A 20329-nucleotide genomic window follows, 5' to 3' on the forward strand; every position below is an offset into this window, starting at 1 on the left:
GCTGCATGGAGGAAGTCGCCGCCTTTCTGCTCTCCAAACCCTCCGTCACATGAGCCTTCTGGGTGTCCCCCAGAGCGCTAGGGTTTAGGGTTTAGGGTTTAGGGTTTAGAACACACTGCGAGACTTTAGGGTTTGAGAGGGGGCCCCCAAAGGCCTGAAGGCGCTTTAGGGTTTAATTTGTTTTAGGGTTTGAGGTGTACGTACACCTCGACGCTTTGAGCGCCTCGGGGCCCCCCAACTCGTGCGATTTTTTCGTAGGGTTTAGGGTTTAGGGTTTAGGGTTTAGGGTTTAGGGTTTGGCCGGCGCGGCCGCAGCGGAGGCCGCTGGGCGGACCCGCTGGGCTGTCGCCACCCAAACCCTAAACCCTAAACCCTAAACCCTAAACCCTAAACCTCAATCATTTGCCGAGGCAGAAGCTTCGCTGAATGATTTCAACAGCTTCTTCAGGCCGCCACTCAATGCCCGTTAGTTCTCCCAGCAGCCCCAACGCGTAGCTGCGCACAAACCCTAAACCCTAAACCCTAAACCCTAAACCCTAACGCCTAAGCTGGCGCTGCAGATGACACGAAGAGCCCGGGGAGGTTTAGGGCTTCGCCACTTGGGCGCTCTCTCAGCTAACAGCAGTCACTGCAGGACTTAAAATTAGGGTTTAGGGTTTAGGGTTTAGGGTTTGGGGTTTACGAGAGGTCTTCGGCCTTTTCCTCCAAAGCCTCAATGCTTAGAAAGTGCTGCAGCGTGTCCCGCAGCTGCAGCAGCAGCACTCGCTCCCTTTGCAAGCAAAAGAGGGCCTCTTCTTCACTGCTGCTGCTGCTGCTGCTGCCGCTGCTGCTGCTGCTGCTGCTGCTGCTGCGAAGGACCCACTGCAGCAGCTGCTGCACATTAAGGCCACTGCGACAAGAAATAGGCAAAATGCGGGGCTGCAGGGGTTTGGCCGTGGCTGCTGGGGGCCCCTGGGGGGCCCCCCTTGGGGGCCCCTGGGGGGCCCCCCTTGGGGGCCCCTGGGGGGCCCCCCTGGGGGCCCCCTGGGGGCCCCCAGCCCCAAGTGGAGGTGTGGGGCCCCACAGCGGTAGAAGGGCCCCCAGGGCCTCTTGAGGGAGGAGACGATCCACGCTCATCTCTAAGCGGTGCAGCAAGCTTGCTGCTGCTGCTGCTGCTGCTGCTGCTGCTGCTGCTGCTGATTCGTCTTGCAGCTCATGAGCAGCGCCGCTTGCGGGCCCAGAACCGCTGCTGCTGCTGCTGCTGCTGCTGCTGCTGCTGCTGCTGAGGGGCTGCTGCTGGCTCTGCAGCAGCAGGTCTGTCTTGTTGACGAGAAGCAGCAAACGGGGAGTCCCTTGTGTCTCCCTTTTGCTGCTCATAATGCCCTTAAGGGCCTCGCCCAGCTGCTGCAGCTGCTGCTGCAGATGCTGCAGCTGCTCGTCTTCCTGCTGCTGCTGCTGCTGCTGCTGCTGCAGTTCCTTCGCTGCCAAAACGAGCAGCAGCAGGTCGCTGTCTCTTGCTGCAGCAAGAGCCCGGCGAATGCCTTCTGCTTCCACAGCGCCCACCGCAGCAGCAGCAGCAGCAGGCCCAGCAGCAGCAGCAGCAGGCCCAGCAGCAGCAGCAGCAGCAGCAGCAGCCCTCAGCCCCGCGCAGTCTGTGAGCTGCAGCCGCAGCAAACTGCTGCCTCCCCTGCTGCAGCAAATGCTGCTGCTCAGCAAGTCCCTCGTTGTGCCTTCTTCAGCAGCAACAATTGCAGCTTCCCGGCCCAGCAGCAAGTTGTAGAGGCTGCTTTTCCCTGAAGCCACGCAGCAGGGTTTAGGGTTTAGGGTTTAGGGTTTGGGGTTTGGGGTTTAGGGTTTAGGGTTTGGGGTATAGGGTTTAGGGTTTGCAGGGCGGCAGCCGCCTCGCTCCGGAACTCCCGGCCCCGCAGCTTTCTCAAGCAGCGCCGGAGTCTCTTCTGTGCGCACTCGAGGGTTTAGGGTTTAGGGTTTAGGGTTTAGGGTTTGGGTCACCTGCGTTGGGGGGCCCCAGCAGCAGCAGTTTGGGGCCCTCCTCGGCCTGCGCGTGCGCAGCAATTCTGGAGAGTTCGCTGTTGAGCTGCGCGAGGACTTGTGCTGCTGCGGGGTCTGCTGCTGCTGCTGCTGCTGCTGCTGCTGCTGCTGCAGTTTGCTGCTGGTCATCCCCCACAGCCAAAGCTGCTTCCAGGGCCCCCAGGGCCCCCACGAGGGCCCCCCGCCACTTCTTTAAAAGCCCCAGCCGTTGGGGGCCCCCCGAGAGCCGCAGCAGGGCTTTGCCCAGCTGCGCAGAGCCCCCGGCCTGTTCGCAAACCCTAAACCCTAAACCCTAAACCCTAAACCCTAAGCCTTAAACCCTCAGTCGAGATGCCGGGCGCCTCTATCGCGGCGTTCGGCCCCTGCCTGTGCTGCTCGCGCTGAACGCGGCGCTCCGCGCTGCCCCCCAAAACTACGAATTAGGGTTTAGGGTTTAGGGTTTAGGGTTTAGGGTTTACATGCAGCACAGCCCCCAGCGCATGCAGCTGGTGAACATTTTTCTTGCCGTTCAAAAAAGAACGCAGCGCAAACTCTCCGGGCCTCGCCAAGCGAATTAGGGTACTGATGGGGGGCCCCCCTGCTGCAGCAAGGACAAGTTGCTGCTGCGCCAGTGTCTGCTGCTGCTGCTCCGTCTGCCTGTTGCTGCTGCTGCTGCTTCTGCAGCTGCTGCTGCGCGAGGAACCTCCTCAGCAGCAAATCGAAGAGGCGCTCAGTGCAGCAGCACTCTTCCTGCTGCAGCAGACCCTGCTGCTGCTGCTGCTGCTGCTGCTGCAGCAGCAGCTGCTGCTGCTGCCCCGGCTCGAACCCCAGCAACTCTTTGTCTGCAGCCAACATATGTCTATAGGCAGCCTCGAGTGACTGTGGGGCCCCCGGGGGCCCCCCGGGGGCCCCCTGGGGGCCCCCAGGGGCCCCCCCGGAGGGGTCCAGGGGGCCCCCAAGGGGGCCCCCTTGGGGTACTTTTAATGTTGGGGGGCCCCTGGGGGCCCCCGAGCAGCGGCTGGCCTCAGCAAAGAAATCAAAAAGGGCCCCCAGGGTGGCGGGGCCCCCGTGGGAGTGAATTTCGGCCACGTGCTCCCCTGCGCACTCAAACCCTAAACCCTAAACCCTAAACCCTAAACCCTAAACCCTAAACCCTAAACCCTAGAACCCCGAGCGTCGGCGCTGGGCCTTCAGCGCTGCGCCGGAGACAACGCCGCAGGCAGCTCACGAGGCCGCGTCCGCTCTCTGCTGCACTGACGTTTAGGGCTTAGGGTTTAGGGTTTAGGGTTTAGGGTTTAGGGTTTGGGGTTTACCTGTGGCGGACTTGGGGCCTTTGAAGAACAGCAGAAGCGCCTCATCAAGGGGGCAGCAGCCCCTGAAGAAGTCCCGCACTAAAGAGACGCAAACGCGGCCAGGAGGAGGCGCAGCAGGCAGCAGCAAAGGCAAGCAGCAGCAACTGCTGCTGCTGCTGCTGCTGCTGCTGCTGCTGCTGCTGCTGCTGGTCCAGGATCTGGTGCGGAGGCCCGAGAGAATCCCAGGGCAGCCCGCGAAGCCGCGAGGATGCTGCTGCTGCTGCTGCTGCTGCTGCTGCTGTCTTTCCTGCTTTTGCTGCAGCTGGTGATCTGCGCACAGCTGCTGGGCCACGGAAGACAGCAGCAGCTGCTGCAGCAGCAGTTGCTGCTGCAGCTCCAGCGCAGCTGCATCGGGGCAGCAGTGGAGAGCTGCAGCGAGGCCTGAGCGAATGCGAGACATACAACGGAACGCTGCTGCTGCTGATTCTGCTGCTGCTGCTGCTGCTGCTGCTGCTGCAGTTTTTGCCAGTCAAGACCCTGTTGCTGCTGCTCCAGGTGTTGCTGCTGCTGTCACTGTTCTTGCAGATGTTGCTTGCAAAAGTAAAGCTGTGTGGCTGCCGAGCCGACCAAGTGCTGCAGCAAACGCGAGGGAGGGCCGAAAAGAGCAGCAGCAGCAGCAGCAGCAGCAGCAGCAGCTGCTGCTGCTGCTGCAGCGGTGGCCGTGCTGGGCGCAGCAAGGGAATGCCCGGCATACGCCCAGGCGCTGCACTCAGGTGGCTGCGGCTGGCGCCAGTGCTCGGGGGCCGCAGCCATCAAGAACGACAGTTTAGACTGCTGCTGCTGCTGCTGCTGCTGCTGCTGCTGCTGTTGCTGCTGCTGCTGCAGCGAGCAGGTCACCCCCTATCAACTCCGTGGTGCGGGCTCATCCGCACGCGTTCGAGTGTCTCTGTGTTCTAAATGCAGCAACTATGGCGTGGCTTCCATTTCTGGTTTGCTGCAGCTGCAGTTGCTGCTGCAGTTGCTGCTGCTGCTGCTGCTGCTGCTGGCTTGTGCGCAGGCTCGCACCCCAGCGCGAGGCTATGAAGAGCAGCAGTGGATGCGGCACTCCTTCGCGACGTGACGCGGGGGAGGAAGACAGCCAGGCGCACGGCGAAGACAGCAGCAGCAGCAGCAGCAGCTGCTGCTGCTGCTGCTGCTGCAGGGTAGCTGGGGTGTCGATGCGGGCTGCGTGGGAGGCCCTGAACTCGCAGGCGGAGGGCTCCCGGCTGTCTGCTGCTGGGGCTTGCGTCTGTGCGTCTGGGTGGGGAAAAAACGAAGTTTCGAAGGGAAATGGAGTTTATTAAATGAACTTAAACGCAGGGAGTGGCAACACATGCAGCGAAACCGACGGGGCCCTCTGGCGGCTGCTGCTGAGTGACCGCTGGGGCAGCAGTGGCGCTTTGAAGGCAGCAGCCGCGCAGGAGTTGCTGCGGCTAGCTGTTGGGGTTTGGGGGTTTAGAATTTCTTCAAATGGAGTCTTCGAAGAGAATTTGAAATGAATTTAATTTTTTTGTGAGATCGAGCGCAAGGAAGCAGCGAAAACAGCTGCTGCTGCCGGCAAGTTGGAGCCTCCGCCGCTCATCGCACTGGTACGGGTCCGCCGCTCCTGGTGCCCTGGTGCGCCGCGTTGGGGCCTCGGACTTTGTTTTTAAATCTTTTGAATAAATAAAAACAAAAGTGCTGGCCGTTTGTCCACAGCTCGCGGCCTGAGCTGGGGGAGGCTCGAGAGGAGGACCCCACATTGCATCTGGCTTCTCCCGCCTGCCGTGGAGTCCGGAGTCGGGGAAGTTATATCCCCGTGGGGGTTTCTTTTGCTTTTTTCTGGGGCTTTATTCCCCTTTTAAGTCCAGTGGGACTCACTGGAGGGCAAGAGGCCCCGCGTCCTTGCCTCTTGTCTTTGGCCATGGCGCCTCGGCTTTCCGCCGCCCTCTTTGCGGCCTTCGGGCTGCTGCTGCTCCCCTTCGAAGACTTTAGCGGCAAAGGCCTCCTTTTGCCCCTCGTGGAGGCCGCGGGGATCAACGGCGGAGACCTCAGGGGAGGGGGAGGAGTTAAGGGGGGCCCCGGAGATGCTGGAGGGAATGGGGGGGGCCCCGGACCGGGAGGCCCGGGATCGGGATCGGGATCGGGCAAGGACGGCGACGGCGAGTCCGGCGAGGAGGGAAAGAACGGTCAAAAGAACGGACCCAACAAGGTAACGCTTTCTTTCCTTTCCATTACTTCTGCAGCATCTTTTTCAAGTGCAAACATCGAAGCTGCACTTCGTTAATGAAAGCAGTCACAAGCCTCTCTCGCTGCCTTTGCTGCTGCTTGCCGAGAAAGACAAAACGAGCCAGCGAGAGCAGCAAAGAAGAGTCGGACAAACTTTTAGAAAAGAAAGAAGTAGCTACACTACACTACTTCATCACTGACAACTCTTTCGTTCCGCAAAGCAGCTCCCTGATGAGGGTCTTTGCAGATTCAGATTTGTGAACGCGTGTACTTTTGTGCGCGCAAATAAGTGCTAGGAAAGAGCATCATTTAAACGGCATTGTTCACAACTTGTGATCAAATTGTTTTGTTTCAAAAATGTTTCAGCAAGGAGGCCGGGGCAACAACGGCCGAGGCCCCCCTGGCCCTCCGGGTGGTCCGAAGAATCCTCCTCGGAGACAGCAAGACCAGTCTTTGGCGCAGGCGCTTCCTTTGCTTTGGAACGCAGCCGCCAACACCGCTGTGAGACCTTTTCGCCTCAAGACCCTTTCGCCTCAACCATTCCCAGTCCTACGTTCACATGTTCAACTTATTGGGCACTTTTGCCTGCGCATCTGTTCATGAAACATGAATTTCATTTGGAACATCAACCATTTTCAAATATGCTGCTGCTGATTGTATTCCATTTATTATGTAGTTGAATGTTTATTATGATGTCCTTAGGCGGCATCAGACGAATCTTCGGATTTAGAGGATTACAACGCCGCTCTGGCGCGGATATTTGAAAAGCGAATGGCATTCCAGTAAGCGCATGCATGAATGGTGTTTCATTTCCGGTCGGTTTCTTGCGCAGCTCTTCTTGCACTTGCATGAACTTCGCATTTCAGTGCACTTTTTGCAGAACATGAATTTCACGGAAAGCGTTCCAGTAACTCCCGTTCCTCTGCTGCACTTTGCTGTTTTGCACAGCCCGCGCTTCCGAGGGGCGTTGGAAGACATAAACGAAGCGCTGTCGCGGGACTTGCTGGAAACGAACACGAAAATGCCGATGAGCGAGCGGCAGAAGATTCTGTACGGGCTGGGAGGCCGCGGGACTTACCTGGAGGTGCCGACGCTGCTGCACGAACTGCGGGAAGAGGCGGACCACCCCGTGGAGGAGCGGAGGCGGATCCAGGGGCTGCACCGGCTGCGGCGGCGGGGCGTGCAGATCAACGTGGAAGACCTCAAGAAGCGGCCGTTCGTGCGCAGAGAGTTCACGGGGCCGGTCACCACGGAAGACTTCGAAGAAGACCTGACGGACGCAGACCTGCACCAGCGACAGAGCGCGCTGAACGGCTGGCTGCAAATGCAGAACCGCGCGCGAGTGCTGCAGAAGCAGCACATGCGGCACCGGCGCAACGTGGGGGCGAGCGAACCGGTGAACGACGACGACTTCCAAGTGGAACTCGAAGACCTGGAGGGGCTCGGCTTCGGCGGAAGGCTCAGCGACGTCGAGGGCGGCGAGTACGGCGAACAGTACCGCGAGTTCCTCGAGGAGGAGGGGAAGCCTTCGGAGAACGAGGAGGAGGCGGTCTAGCCGAGCTTCGCTTCGCTTTCTTCACTTACGGTTCGCGGCGGCCGCGCGGAGTCGACGGAGTGGCGCAGCCGCCACGCAGCCTCGCTTGCTTCGCCGCAAACGACAATGCGCAACAAGCCACTGGGCAGTTCGCTCGGCCGAAATGAACAGAACTATTCTTGTGAGACTCTCGGCCGCCCGCAGATCGCCTGCGCGGGGCTCCCGGTGTACGGACACCGCGCGGCGCGCCCGCGCGGACGTACACCCCAATTCAACGCAACGCCTCTTTGTCTTCGGCTTCTCACTTTTCTAATTTCGTCACTTCGCCACTTTCCGCCGTTCGCAACTCTGACGCCGCAGTTTCAGATCCCCACAGAAACTAGCTTTCGCACCAGTTCAGCCACAGAAACATGCTGACAAACAGAGCTGGCGCTCACTTGTTGCTGCGAAATGCTCGGCAAGGGGCTGCTCCTTCGAAGCCGCAGCCCTCTTGCGGCGCGAATTTTCGAGTTTTCACCTTTAAATGTATTTCTTTTTTACTTTTGCACATTGTAAAAGCTTACTGTAAGAATTTTCCGAAAATTTCACGTAGTCACTCGCTACGGGCTATTCCCGGAAAGCGCTGCCGACGGCCGAGGGAGGCCGTTTGCTCGGGGTCACCTGGCTCCGGGGAATCCTCGTGAATACTCCCCGTTGTTTTCAAAAAAATTCGAATTCCTCAAAATGAAGGCATAAATGAGGGCATTTATGCAATTATGTGTTTAATTAAACCATAGTGAAGCTGTAGTGTCTGTTATTGTACTGCACCGCGAGCCAGAGCGGGAGGATTATCGATCACGCGATGGCCCTTCCTTCGCATGCAAAGAAGTTTGAGTGGGCGTAGAGGCGGAATTGAGAAGGAGTGTTTATAGAGGGCCTGAAGCGCCGAGCAGGAGGGCAAAATGGTGCATCCCGTGGAGAGTGTGAATTTGCCAATTCCCGTAATCGAGCCTGTGGTGGACACAACGAGCTCGAGTCTGCAGTAAGCAGTCAGCACCGCTTTTCCGACTCCGCCTGAGTTCTGCAGCTGAGTTTGTTTGCACCTCCCTGCTCCTCGCAGTGGCAGCTGTAGAAAGGCCCCGAGGTGCTGCCTTTTGGCTGCCGTGGCGCGGCGGGTCAGGAGCTGCTGCAGCTGCGCCGCTGCTGCTTGGCTGCTGCGCAGCTGCAGCAGCTGCAGCAGCTGCAGCAGCTGCAGCAGCTGCAGCAGCTACAGCAGCTGCAGCCGCTGCGCAGGAGTTGCGGAGGGTTTTGCTGCAGAGAGAAGGCGAAGCGGCCTACAGAAAGCAGCGAAATTGACGGGGAGTGGCGAATTGCCCGCAGCCCTTTTCTTAGCCGCTTCCTGGGGCTGCCCACAGTGGCCCAGGTGCTGCAGCAAATGCCCAAGCTGCAGCAGCAGCAGCAGCAGCAGCAGCACCGCATCCGCGTTGCCCCCGACATGCAGCAGTTCCCGCTGCTCCGCTCGCAGGCCGAGAGCTTCTTGCTGGACCTCGACAGGTCTTTCTTGCTTTGCTGCTGCCTCCGGCACTTTGCTGCTGCTGCTGCCTAGGGCACCCTGCTGCTGCCACTGCCTCGGGACGTTTGCTGCTGCTGCTGCCTCGGGCATGTTGCTGCTGCTGCTGCCTCGGGAAGTTTGCTGCTGCTGCTGCTGCCTTTGCCCCACTTCTCTGTCTTCTTCTCTGTCCCCCTTTCTGTCTTTAAAGTCCATTAGAGGCTCTTGAATGCGCTTGTTTGTCCTTTTCTTTTTCCTTCTTTCTTCCATTTTAAATACTACAAAAGGTATTATAAGTAATTCACATGCGCGCTGCTGTCCTTTCCTGCTGCTGCTGCTGCTGCTGCTGCTGCTGCTGCTGCTGCTGCGCTTAGAGAACGCAGCGCCATGGCGCGCGCCGCGCTGCTGCGTTCCTGCTTCCCGAGAGACCCCCCGCCTAGGGGCCCCCTTAATGGGGGCCCCTCTGTTGGGGGCCCCTGTGCAGGGGGCCCCTCCATTGGGGGCCCCTCCGTTGAAGCTGGGGGCCCCTCCGTTGGGGGCCCCCCCGTGGGGGGCCCCCCTGCTGGGGGCCCCCCCGAGGGGCCCCCGGGGGCCCCCGGGGGTTCAGCTTCTGAGAAGGAGTGGGGGCTGCGGTCGCGGTGGCGGCCAGATCTGCTGCTGGGGGGCACCCCCGGGGGCCCCGGGGGCCCCCTGCTGCTGCAGTCGGAGGCCTCGCGCAGCTACGGGGGGGCCCCCCTGCTGCAGCAGCACCTGCCGCCCCTCTACTGGCCAGCCCCCAGGGCCTTCACTGCAGCAGCAGGGGGGCCCCCCCGCCGCAGGGGGCCCCTCAACACGGCCCTGACCCGCAGCAGAATCCACAAAGACCTCGACAGACTCGCGGGGGAGTGAGGCCGCAGCTAGCTAGCTAGCTGGCTGAGTGGCTAGCTAGCTGGCTGGCCAGCTGGCTGGCTGGCTGGGTGGCTAGCTGGCTAGCTGCATGGCTGGCTGGCTAGCTGGATGGCTAGCTGGCCAGCTAGCCGTGCAGCTAGCCAGAGGGCAGCTAGCCAAACTGCTAGCTAGGCACCGAACTTCACAGCTAGCCAGCGTAGCCGGAGCCAGCTCGCTAGCTAGCTAGCTAGCTAGCTAGCTGGCTAGGCAGAGGTGGACAGGCAGCTGCACAGCTAGCTAGCCACATAGCTAGCTGGCTACATGCAAGGGTGGCTGGCTTTGCAGCGGCCTGAGCGCCTATTTGGCTAGCTAGCTAGCTAGCCACATAGGCGAGCCACTCGCTGCACAGAATAAGAAAGAGGTATAGGGTTAAAGGCCTCAACGCCTAGCTAGCTAGCTAGCTAGCTAGTTAGCTAGCTAGCTAATTAGCTACCTAGCTAGCTAGTTAGCTAGCTAGCTAGCAAGCCAGGCAGCCGGCCTGCTGTTTAGCTAGCTAGCTAGCTAGCTATCTAGCCGGCTCGCCAGCTATTTAACTGGCTAGCTATTTGGCTAGCTAGCTTAATAGCTAGCTAGCTATTTAGCTAGCTAGCTAGCAGTGGGGCGCGGCTAGCTAAGCAGCAGCCTGGGGCTGAACAGGTACATACACTCGAATTTGAAAATAAATAAAAAAATATTTTTGCATTTAAACTCCCCTTAGGCATTTGGAGTGTACGTACACCCCAGCAAATGGCCCCCAGGTGTACAGACACCTCACGAACTCGCAAAGCAGCAAAACGACTTCCCAACTAAACCCTTTTAGTCAAAACGAAACTTGTAAGGGCCTAGGGGGCCCCAGGGGCCCCTTAGGGTCTCAAGGGGGCCCCAAGGGCCCCCAGGGGGGTCTAGGGGGCCCCAAGGGGCCCCCAGGGGGGTCTAGGGGGCCCCAAGGGGGCCCCAAGGGGCCCCTAAGACGCCTCCAGAGACTCAAGGGGGCCCCGAGGATTCCTGGGAACTCAAGGGGGCCTCAGGAGGCTCTAGGGGGCCCCCAAGGGCCCCCAGCTGTTCTAAGTGCCCCCCTGGGGCCCCCGATGACCCCCCAGAAACCTCTGGGGCCCCCTAAAGTACCTTGGGGACCCCTGAGAGCCCGTAGGGGCCCCTGGGGGCCCCTGGGGGGCCCCTTGGGGGGCCCCTGGCAGGGCCCTGGGGGGCCCCTGGGGGGGCCCCTGGGGGCCCCCTGGGGGGTCCAGTATGGATTGGCATGAAGAGGATTAAGAGATAAAGAAGTTGAGATGGAAGTGGGAAAAGTTGCTGCTGAAGAAATGAAAAGGAAATAAAAATAAAAAAGTTGAAATGATAAAAGTGAAATAATAATAATAAATTAATAAGCAATTAAAAAGTGTAAACTGATGCAATTAAAAATCTATTTTTATTTTTTAATATATTCGAAAGGACTGGCATTTGTTTATAAACGGGCCAAGAAACCAGCAGCAGCAGCAGCAGCAGCAGCAGCAGCAGCAGCAGCAGCAGCAGAAGCAAAAACAGCAGCAGCAGCAGCAGAAGCAAGGGCAACAGCACCTGCTGCAAAAGAGTTGCAGCAGCAGCAGCAGCAGCCACTTCTTGAGGAGTCGCTGCGTAGTCTCTGGAAAAACTCTCTGTCAAAGACACGCCGTAGACCCTAAACCCTAAACCCTAAACCCTAAACCCTAAACCCTAAAGAATAAAACCTGTGTTCTCTGTATAGGAGGCAGGAATGTTGCAAAAAAAACAATTTAGATGAAGGCTTAGAGCTTAAACGCCAAATTGACAGCCCTAAACCCTGCGCCTCAAACCCTAAACCCTAAACCCTAAACCCTAAACCCTCAGCCCTGGGCGCTGTGCGCGCGGCCCCTGCTGCCCATTCCGGGCTTTCTTTTTGCAATTCTTTTGAATTTAATTTAAAATTAAAAATGAATTTTATTTATTTTCTTCTTTTGATGTTGCTACACTCGAAACACACTTTCCAAACCCTCGCCGGTGCCATTCCACGCGGGGGGCCCCCTAGGGGGCCCCCCGGGGGGCCCCCCGGGGGGCCCCTAGGGGGGCCCCTAGGGGGGCCCCCAAGGGGGGCCCCCAAAGCTCTTAAACCCTTTATAAAACGCCATTTGGATTTGAGAATTAAGGGTTTATTTGTTGAGGGTTTTTTCTCTTTTTATTCTTCTAAGAGGAATATAAGGAAGATGAGCAGCAGCAGCAACTCCATAACAGTAAGAAGGCGTGAAGTGGAGACGAGACAAAACCCTAAACCCTAATTGCTAAACCCTAAACCCTAAACCCTAAACCCTAAACCCTAAACCCTAGGGCGGTGTGTGTCGCGCAGTACCTGTCGGCCGCGGAGGCGCAGAAAATCGATGAAGAGCTTATGGGCCCCGAGTACCAATACGACATTTTGCAGGTCAGCAGCTAGGGTTTAGGGTTTAGGGTTTAGGGTCTAGGGTTTAGGGTTTAGGGTTTAGGGCTTAGGGTTTAGGGTTCAGGGTTCAGGGTGTTGGCGGTTCAGGGTCCACTGCGTTGGGAGTAGCGTTTAGGGTCTGGGTGTAGCGCTTGGGGTCTGGGTGTCGCGCCGAGGGTTTAGGGTTTAGGGTTTAGGGTTTAGGGTTTAGGGTTTAGGGTTTGTGCGCAGCTGATGGAGCTCGCGGGGCTCAGTGTGGCCTCCGCCGTTTTTTCTTCTTTTTGTGAATTGACAAAACGCCCTTCTGTGGAAGGCGCTCGCGTGCTTGTTCTCGTTGGCCCAGGCAAACCCTAAACCCTAAACCCTAAACCCTAAACCCTAAACCCTAAACGCTAAACCCTAGGAGGCTGCGCAGGGCTCTAAACGCAGGCCCGAGAGTCTAAACCCTCGCCCGAGTTCGCGGGCGAGCCCGCAGCAAGGAGCGCTCTGCTGCGGCGGGCGCGCAGCCCGAAAACCCTAAACCCTAAACCCTAAACCCTAAACCCTAAACCCTAAACCCTGATGCGCGCAGGCAACAACGGGGGCGACGGCCTCGTGGCTGCGCGGCATTTGCGTTTGTTTGGAATGGAGGCCAACGTGGTTTGCCCAGTAGAGCCCAAAAAGCAGCTTTACAAGGTCCAACTAGGGTTTAGGGTTTAGGGTTTAGGGTTTAGGGTTTAGGGTTTAGGGTTTGGGGTTTAGGGTTTAGAGTTTGGGGTTTAGGGTTTGGGGTTTGCGGCGTCTTCAGAACTTGATTCAGCAGGCTAAAGCGAACGGGGTGGAGTTCTTCCAGGAGTTGCCCAAGGGTCAGCCTAAACCCTAAACCCTAAACCCTAAACCCTAAACCCTAAACCCTTCAAAGTGCTGCAATCGCTTTTCTACACACTACATATTTTGTACACACTTATATACTGCTGCGTATCTGTTTTGATTAATTAAATAAATAAATATGTTAATTAATTAATTAAATAATTGATTGATTGATTAATTAATTAATTAATTAATTAATTAATTAATTAATTAATTAAATTATTTATTTATTCCTGTTTTTCTTGATAGCTGTGGCTGCCGTGGGGCTTGTCTGTGCTGCTGCGTTGCTGCTGCCACTGCCCTAAACCCTAAACCCTAAACCCTAAACCCTAAACCCTAAACCCTATTTTGGTTGGTTTCTTTATTTTGATCTTTTCCTTGAAGGGTTTGGGGTCTGGCTGGCTCTGCGTGTCTAGTTCGCCTCAGCACATTAGGGTTTAGGGTCCCCGCAAATTAGGGTTTAGGGTTTAGGGTTTAGGGTTTACGGCTTTAGGGTTTAGGGTTTTAGGCTCTAGGGCTTAGGACTTAGGGTTTGAGGGCTAAGGCTTCAACGACTCTAGGGTTTAGGGTTTAGGGTTTGTTTCTTTTGCGCAGACGTGACTGAATGCCCCTTATAGGTGGACGCCATATTTGGCTTCACGCTTTAGGGTTTAGGGTTTAGGGTTTAGGGTTTAGGGTTTAGGGTTTAGGGTTTAGGGTTTGTTTCTTTTTTGCAGACGTTACGGAATACCGTCAGCACATTAGGGTTTAGGGTCCCCGCAAATTAGGGTTTAGGGTTTAGGGTTTAGGGTTTACGGCTTTAGGGTTTAGGGTTTTAGGCTCTAGGGCTTAGGACTTAGGGTTTGAGGGCTAAGGCTTCAACGACTCTAGGGTTTAGGGTTTAGGGTTTGTTTCTTTTGCGCAGACGTGACTGAATGCCCCTTATAGGTGGACGCCATATTTGGCTTCACGCTTTAGGGTTTAGGGTTTAGGGTTTAGGGTTTAGGGTTTAGGGTTTAGGGTTTAGGGTTTGTTTCTTTTTTGCAGACGTTACGGAATACCACTTATTAGTGGACGCCATATTTGGCTTCACGCTTTAGGGTCTAGGGTTTATGGTTTAGGGTTTAGGGTTTAGGGTTAGGGTTTAGGGTTTAGGGTTTAGGGTTTAGGGTTTGTTTCTTTTTTGCAGACGTGACTGAATACCACTTATTAGTGGACGCCATTTTTGGCTTCAGCTTCAGGGGGCCCCCGAGGCCCCCCTATTCGGATTTGCTGCAGCAGGTAGCAGCAGCAGCAGCAGCAGCAGCAGCAGCAGCAGCAGCAGCAGCAACAACAACAACAGCAGCAGCAGCAGCAGCAGCACTGCCAATCTTCTCTGTGGACGTTCCCTCTGGCTGGGATGTGGATGCGGGTATGGAACTTCTTTTATTTTATTTTAATTTTAATTTAATTTTAATTTAATTTAATTTAATTTCGATCTAATTTTAATTTAATTTTAATTTAATTTTAATTTTAATTTAATTTTAATTTAATTTTAATTTAATTTTGCCTTTTATTTTAATATTCATTTAATTTTAATTTTAAGTTGATTTAATTTCATTTTAATTTTGATTTTGATTTTGATTTTATTTTTAATTATTTTGATTTCTTTTAGTTTCTTTTAATCTCTTTTAATTTCTTTTTTGTGTCATTTAATTTCTTTTATCTTTTTTTTATTTCTCGCAATTTGTTTTATCTCTTTTAATTTCATTTAATATCTTTAATACCTCAGATTAAATGAAATTAAATTAAATCAAATTAATTAAGTCAAATTAATCAAATTAATTAAATTAATTAAATTAATCAAATTAAATTAATCAAATTGATCAAATTAAATTAATTAAATTAATTAAATTAATTAAATTAAATTTAATTAATTTAATTAACTTCTTCACTCCCCCCACCAACCCCTCAACCAAATCAAAAAGTCAAAAATCAAATTAGTCAATTAAACTAATTAATTAAACTAATTAAACTATTTATTATTAATTAATTATATTAATTTATTTATTTGTTTTATTTATTTATTTATTTATTTATTTGTTTATTACTTTATTTATCTATTTATTATTTATTCACTTATTTATTTATTTGTCAATTAATTCATTTACTAATCCATTTTTTAAACCGTTAGTTACCTAACTAACTAATTAATCAATTAATTAATCTATCTATTACTATTTATTTATTACTATTTATTATTTATTTATTATTTATTTATTATTTATTATTTATTTATTATTTATTTATTATTTATTTATTATTTATTTATTATTTTTTATTATTTTTTATTATTTATTTATTACAAAGGCCCCCCCCCTTCGCAGCAAATAAAGCCCTCGGCTTTAATCTCTTTAACTCTTCCAAAACTTTTCGCCAAAAGTTTTTCGGGCCTTCATTTCCTGGGCGGGCGTTTTTTGCCGGAGTCAGTTATTAATTTTTGTTTTATTTTTGTCTATTTGATTTCATTTTTGACTCTTTTTTTGCCTTTTTTGATTTCTTTTTTTTTCTTTTTTGGTCTTTTTTGTTCTCTTTTTATTGTTCTTTCTTTGCTTTTCTTTTTTGGGTCTTTTTTTGTTCGTTTTTGGTTCTTTTTTGGTCTTTTTTGGTCTCCTTTTGTTCTTTTTTGTTCTCTTTTCGTTATTCTTTTTTGGTCTGTTTTTGCTCTTTTTCTGGTCTTTTGGACCCTTTTTAGGGGCTTTTTAATCTCCTTTTAATTTCCCTTTTAAAGGCTCTTCAATCTCTTTTCAATTCTCTTTTTAAGACCTTTTTAATCACTTTTAAGCTCTCTTTTGGACTCTTTAAAATGCATTTTCAAACCTTTTTGAAGGCCTTTTTAATCACTTTTAAACTCTCTTTTGGCCGCTTTTTGAAGTCTTTTTAACCAACTTTAGACTCTCTTTTGGAGACTTTTAAATTACTTTTAGTTTTCTTTTTGGAGTTTTTTAAAATGCACTTTTAGTGCCTCTTTTTGCTTTTTTTTCATCTTTTTAATCACTTTTTTCTTTTCTCCATTTCCTTCTTTTCAAACTTTTCAAATCTTTTTCAAATAATTTTTTAATCTTTTTAAAATCTCTTTTGTCTTTTTTTGTCCCTTTTTTGATCCTTTTTGTCTCCTTTTTCCTTTTGCATTCTTTTTTTCTTTTTGAAACTTTTTGGTCTTTTTTTAAATCTTTTTTTTATCTTTTTTGAACTTCTTTTAATCTTTTTTATCTTTTTTTACCTTTTTTCTTTTTTCATCTTTTTTGATCTTTTTGGGTCTTAATGTCTTCTTTCTTCTTTTCCATTCTTTTTAATCTTTTTTGTTTTTTTTCTTTTTGATTTTTATCTTTTTAAATCTTTTTATTTTTTAATTTCCTTCTGCTCAAGTTCTTTCCATTTTACTCCCTCGCGTCTCTTTTCCTTTCCCTCCCCTCCCAAACCCTAAACCCTAAACCCTAAACCCTAAACCCTAAACCCTAACACTGCGCGAGGGTTGTGGGTCTCTGCAGGTCGCTGAAGCAAAAGTACGGCCTTGTGCTCCCCGACTACCCAGGTACCCCAAACCCTAAACCCTAAACCCTAAACCCTAAACCCTAACCCTTAAACCCTAAACCCTAAACCCTTAATTCTAAAGGCGCGGCCAGTTGCGTGTTCTCTTCAGGGGCCGCTGGAATTGTCCGCCTTCCCAGTCCTCCAAGCCCTAATCCCCAAACCCTAAACCCTAAACCCTCCCTGTAGCCGCCTGCGCTGCGAAACCCCATACCCTAAACCCTAAACCCTAAACCCTAAACCCTAGGTGCGGCCAAGAGGGCCCACGAACACCCGCCTGGGAACCAAAGACAAGCCTTTTTGTGGAAAAGCAAAGACCTCGGGTTCCAGTTTATAAACCCTAGGGTTTGTAAACTAGGGTTTAGGACTAGGGTTTAGGGTTTAGGGTTTAGGGTTTAGTCACTTGGAGCGAACTGAGGCAGGCAAAGAGCTGCAAACTGCAGCAGTCAAAAACTCCATTTGCGCCAAAGACAAACGAGTCAGTTCTGCGGGGTCCTGAATGCCACACAAGCGCAAACCCTAAACCCTAAACCCTAAACCCTAGACCCTAAACCCTAAACCCTAGAAATGGGCTCAGCGACCCGCGTCTTCTTTCCCCACGCCCTGCAGTGAGTATGCCCTTGAGTGCTTGCTGCTGAGGGTTTAGGGTTTCCAGAAGCTGCTGCAGTTCAGCTTTAGGGTTTAGGGTTTAGGGTTTAGGGTTTGAAATCAAAGCCTCGTTTGTGGGACCGAAACCCTCCTCGCCCGCCAACGGACAAACCCTAAACCCTAAACCCTAGCAGGACGAAACCCTCGGCTGCCCTTGGCGAAGAAACCAGCGCAGCCCCCAAACCCCAAACCCTAAACCCTAAACCCTAAACCCTAAACCCTAAGGGCTTACGGCCACTTGTGGGGGAGCCTCGAACTTGAGCCGCAGCGTCAGCGAAAACCTCTTAAGTCCCAAATGATTAAATCTGTCAGTCACTTCTGCTGCTGCAGCAGGAAGGGGCCCCCACGCCTTCCGCAGCAGCAGCAGCAGCTCAGCCTCGTGCTTCCTGCAGCAGCAGCAGCAGCAGCAGCAGCAGCAACAACAACAGCTGCAGCAGCAGCTGGGGGTAGAGGCAGAGGCCCACGACGCAGCTGACGCAAGCTGCAGCAGCTGCTAGTGCGGCGTTACCTGCTGTTCGGGGTTTAGGGTTTAGGGTTTAGGGTTTAGGGTTTAGGGTTTAGGGTTTGGTCCTACCAAGCCCATTGGGGTTTTGTCTCGTTGCTGTTCATCAGTATGTCTTTGGGCTCCAGCCACAAAGAGAGGTCTCTATAAACCTGTGCAGCAAAAGGGGTTTAGGGTTTAGGGTTTAGGGTTTAGGGTTTGCAGGCCAACGAGATGAGAAGAGCAGCAGCAACAGCAGCAGCAAGAAGGGTCATGACAACAGCAGCAAAAGCAGCAGCAGCAGCCGCAGCAGGAGCAGAAGCAACGAAAATGACGGCAGCAATAGCAGCAAGTAAGAAGCAGCAGCTGCAGCAGCAGCAGTAGCCACAGCAGCAGCAGCAAGAGAGCAGCAGCAGCAGCAGCAGCAGCAGCAGCAGCAAGAGAGCAGCAACAGCAGCAGCAAGAGGGCAGCAGCAGCAGCAGCAATAGAGCAGCAGCAGCAGCAGCAGCAAGAGGGCAGCAGCAGCAGCAGCAGCAGCAAGAGAGCAGCAGCAGCAGCAGCAGCAGCAGCAGCAGCAGCAGCAGGGGCTGACTGGCTGCAGCTTTGAAAAGGGTTTGAAGGCCTTGAGTTTGCCGTCGCTGAACTGCTGCAGCAGCAGCGGATGGTTCTGCAGCAGCAGCCGAATGTCCGGAATGCTGCAGCAAGCCATGCTCAGCCGGTCCAGCCCCAGGCCCAGCGCCCACACCCGAGGAGTTGCTGCTGCTGCTGCTGCTGCTGCTGCTGCTGGAGCTGCTGCTGCTGCTGCTGCTGCTGCTGCTGCTGGAGCTGCTGCTGCTGCTGCTGCTGGAGCTCCTGCTGGTGCTGCTGCTGGAGACGCTGCTGGAGGTGTTGGAGCAGCTAGAACTGCTGCTGCTGGCGCTGCTGCTGCTGCTGCTGGCGCTGCTGCTGCTGCTGCTGCTGCTGCTGGTGCTGCTGCTGGTGCTGCTGCTGCTTCCATTGCTGCAGCAACGATAGAAGGCAGCAAAACGCCTCCCCCAAGTACCTCCACATATCGGCCGTCGTCACCCAGCACCTGTCCACAAACCCTAAACCCTAAACCCTAAACCCTAAACCCTAAACCCTCAGCTCAGCGTGAAACGGACCAACGACAGCCACAGGAATGTCCTCAACAGCAGCAGCACAGCAGCAGCAGCAGCAGCAGCAGCAGCAGCAGCAGCAGCACGACCTCGGCTTGTATGGAAGGGTTTGTAAATGGAAAAGTGTCTTTTGACAAAACAAACTTCCGACCAGGAAAAAGAAAACGCAGCAGATCCCGAACGGTCTAAACGCACAAACCCTAAACCCTAAACCCTAAACCCTAAACCCTAAACCCTAAACCCTAGACCCTAGGTCTCGCGGGGTGTTGCTCGGAGCGCTGCCTGTACACCCCAGGAGCTGCGCGTACACCCCAAGTCGAGCTAAACTGTTTATCATCAAAACTTCTTTTCTTTTTAATTAAATCATTTTAATTAATTTCAGTTAATTCCTCCCAAGAGGCCCTTATATAAGGACTGGGGGCCCCCTTGGTGGGTCCCGGGGGGCCCTCTGGGGGCCCCTGGGGGGCCCCCTGGGGGGCCCCCCTAAAAGGGCCCCTCGCAGCTAATGGGGGCCCCCATCATTAGGCCATAATTTTGTTTTTGACTAAATATATGCAAATTGCTAAAAGTTTCATTTGTAGCTAGTGCCTAAACCCTAAACCCTAAACCCTAAACCCTAAACCCTAAACCCTAATGCAACACCCTGAAACTGGGGCTGCGAAACCCTGATAACTCAGACAAGAATTAGAAGTCCGCAAACCCCAAACCCTAAACCCTAAACCCTAAACCCTAAATCCCTGGCGGCCCGACAAATAACCTTCGCAGCCAAAAAGCGTTCAGCCTAGAGGGCGCGACGGCTCGGCCTTCACCGTTTAGGGTTTAGCGTTTAGGGGTTAGGGTTTAGGGTTTAGGGTTTAGGGTTTAGGGTTTGGGCTCCAGAGGGAGCACTTCGAGCGCGCGAAAGGGTTTGAGGGTTTTGGGGTGTCTGTACACCTCGCGGAGTCCCCGCTCAGTCCAAAACTCTTTGGCCACTCTGCGCAGAAACAAACCCCAAACCCTAAACCCTAAACCCTAAACCCTAAACCCTAAACCCTAGTCCAGGGTCAGGGGTTCAGCAGCTCGTCAGACAGCATTTTGGCACTCGAAGAACTCCGCGAGGGCTTACAATTAGGGTTTAGGGTTTAGGGTTTAGGGTTTGGCGTTTAGGGTTCAAGGCGGCTGTTTCGAGGCCTAGGGTTTAGGGTTTAGGCCCTCATTTGGCCTTCTGTAGTAGGGTTCGGCTGCAGCTTAGGGTTTAGAGAGTTCTAGGGTTTAGGGTTTAGGGTTTAGGGTTTAGGGTTTAGTTACTCAAAGAGAATTCGGTGCCTCTTAACGGTGTCTTCAACGCGCCACCCATACCCGCCTCCCACCACACCGCAAATTGCAGCAGCAGGAAAGTCTTGCTGCTGCTGCTGCTGCTGCTGCTGCTGCTGCTGCTGCTGCTGCTGCTGTTGCTGCTGCGCCTGCATCACCTGCAGTCCCTGCTGCTTCTGTTTCTGCGGCTCTGCGTCCATTTTTCGCGGCATCTGCTGCTGCTGCCGCCGCTGCTGCTGCTCCCGCTGCTGCTGCTGCTCCCGCTGCTGCTGCTGCTGCTGCTGCTGCTGCTGCTGCTGCAGCAGCATGCGTCTGTTGTGCTGCAGCACGGCGTTGAAAAAAGCAACTTCTCTTTTTCTTAAACCCTCATCGCTCAGCCCCAAAAGGCCCAGCCGGTCTTCGCCGTGGCAGTCAACGCCCCCCACGTACA

General features: G+C 53.1%; 7 protein-coding genes across 7 annotated transcripts in view; 5 read left to right on the forward strand and 2 right to left on the reverse strand.

Annotated features, from left to right (window-relative positions):
- ENH_00032580 (Wee kinase, putative) overlaps positions 1 to 53 on the forward strand; it is a gene marked incomplete at both ends in the record, with an annotated part of 5053 nt that extends 5000 nt beyond the window's left edge. The window contains one exon of the mRNA XM_013584900.1: positions 1 to 53. This exon is cut by the window's left edge and continues 7 nt beyond it. Coding sequence (XP_013440354.1) covers positions 1 to 53 — 53 coding nt within the window.
- A 345-nt stretch (positions 54 to 398) lies between these two features.
- ENH_00032590 (hypothetical protein, conserved) lies at positions 399 to 3759 on the reverse strand (the record flags this gene model as incomplete). The annotated part of the gene is made up of 6 exons (XM_013584901.1): positions 399 to 495; positions 683 to 889; positions 1064 to 1772; positions 1990 to 2293; positions 2560 to 3104; positions 3321 to 3759. 6 exons carry the CDS (start codon positions 3757 to 3759, stop codon positions 399 to 401), a joined length of 2301 nt encoding a protein of 766 aa, XP_013440355.1.
- Positions 3760 to 5241: 1482 nt separating this feature from the next.
- On the forward strand, positions 5242 to 7101 carry ENH_00032600 (hypothetical protein, conserved; the record flags this gene model as incomplete). The annotated part of the gene is made up of 4 exons (XM_013584902.1): positions 5242 to 5529; positions 5913 to 6047; positions 6249 to 6328; positions 6495 to 7101. The coding sequence occupies 4 exons, from the start codon at positions 5242 to 5244 to the stop codon at positions 7099 to 7101; spliced, it is 1110 nt and encodes a 369-aa protein (XP_013440356.1).
- A 920-nt stretch (positions 7102 to 8021) lies between these two features.
- Positions 8022 to 9496, forward strand: ENH_00032610 (hypothetical protein, conserved; the record flags this gene model as incomplete). The annotated part of the gene is made up of 3 exons (XM_013584903.1): positions 8022 to 8101; positions 8377 to 8613; positions 8983 to 9496. The coding sequence occupies 3 exons, from the start codon at positions 8022 to 8024 to the stop codon at positions 9494 to 9496; spliced, it is 831 nt and encodes a 276-aa protein (XP_013440357.1).
- A 2234-nt stretch (positions 9497 to 11730) lies between these two features.
- ENH_00032620 (hypothetical protein) lies at positions 11731 to 12296 on the forward strand (the record flags this gene model as incomplete). The annotated part of the gene is made up of 3 exons (XM_013584904.1): positions 11731 to 11757; positions 11871 to 11945; positions 12174 to 12296. 3 exons carry the CDS (start codon positions 11731 to 11733, stop codon positions 12294 to 12296), a joined length of 225 nt encoding a protein of 74 aa, XP_013440358.1.
- A 207-nt stretch (positions 12297 to 12503) lies between these two features.
- On the forward strand, positions 12504 to 14546 carry ENH_00032630 (apolipoprotein A-I binding protein, putative; the record flags this gene model as incomplete). Its single annotated transcript, XM_013584905.1, has 5 exons — positions 12504 to 12617; positions 12730 to 12787; positions 13508 to 13522; positions 13960 to 14181; positions 14542 to 14546. The coding sequence occupies 5 exons, from the start codon at positions 12504 to 12506 to the stop codon at positions 14544 to 14546; spliced, it is 414 nt and encodes a 137-aa protein (XP_013440359.1).
- A 2193-nt stretch (positions 14547 to 16739) lies between these two features.
- ENH_00032640 (Msf1p, related) lies at positions 16740 to 20207 on the reverse strand (the record flags this gene model as incomplete). Its single annotated transcript, XM_013584906.1, has 6 exons — positions 16740 to 16835; positions 17221 to 17374; positions 17563 to 17642; positions 18063 to 18542; positions 18758 to 18791; positions 19945 to 20207. The coding sequence occupies 6 exons, from the start codon at positions 20205 to 20207 to the stop codon at positions 16740 to 16742; spliced, it is 1107 nt and encodes a 368-aa protein (XP_013440360.1).
- Between the last annotated feature and the right edge of the window lie 122 nt (positions 20208 to 20329).

Source organism: Eimeria necatrix, genomic scaffold (assembly GCF_000499385.1).
Source record: "Eimeria necatrix Houghton genomic scaffold, Enh_scaff23, whole genome shotgun sequence".
Classification (NCBI taxonomy): domain Eukaryota; phylum Apicomplexa; class Conoidasida; order Eucoccidiorida; family Eimeriidae; genus Eimeria; species Eimeria necatrix.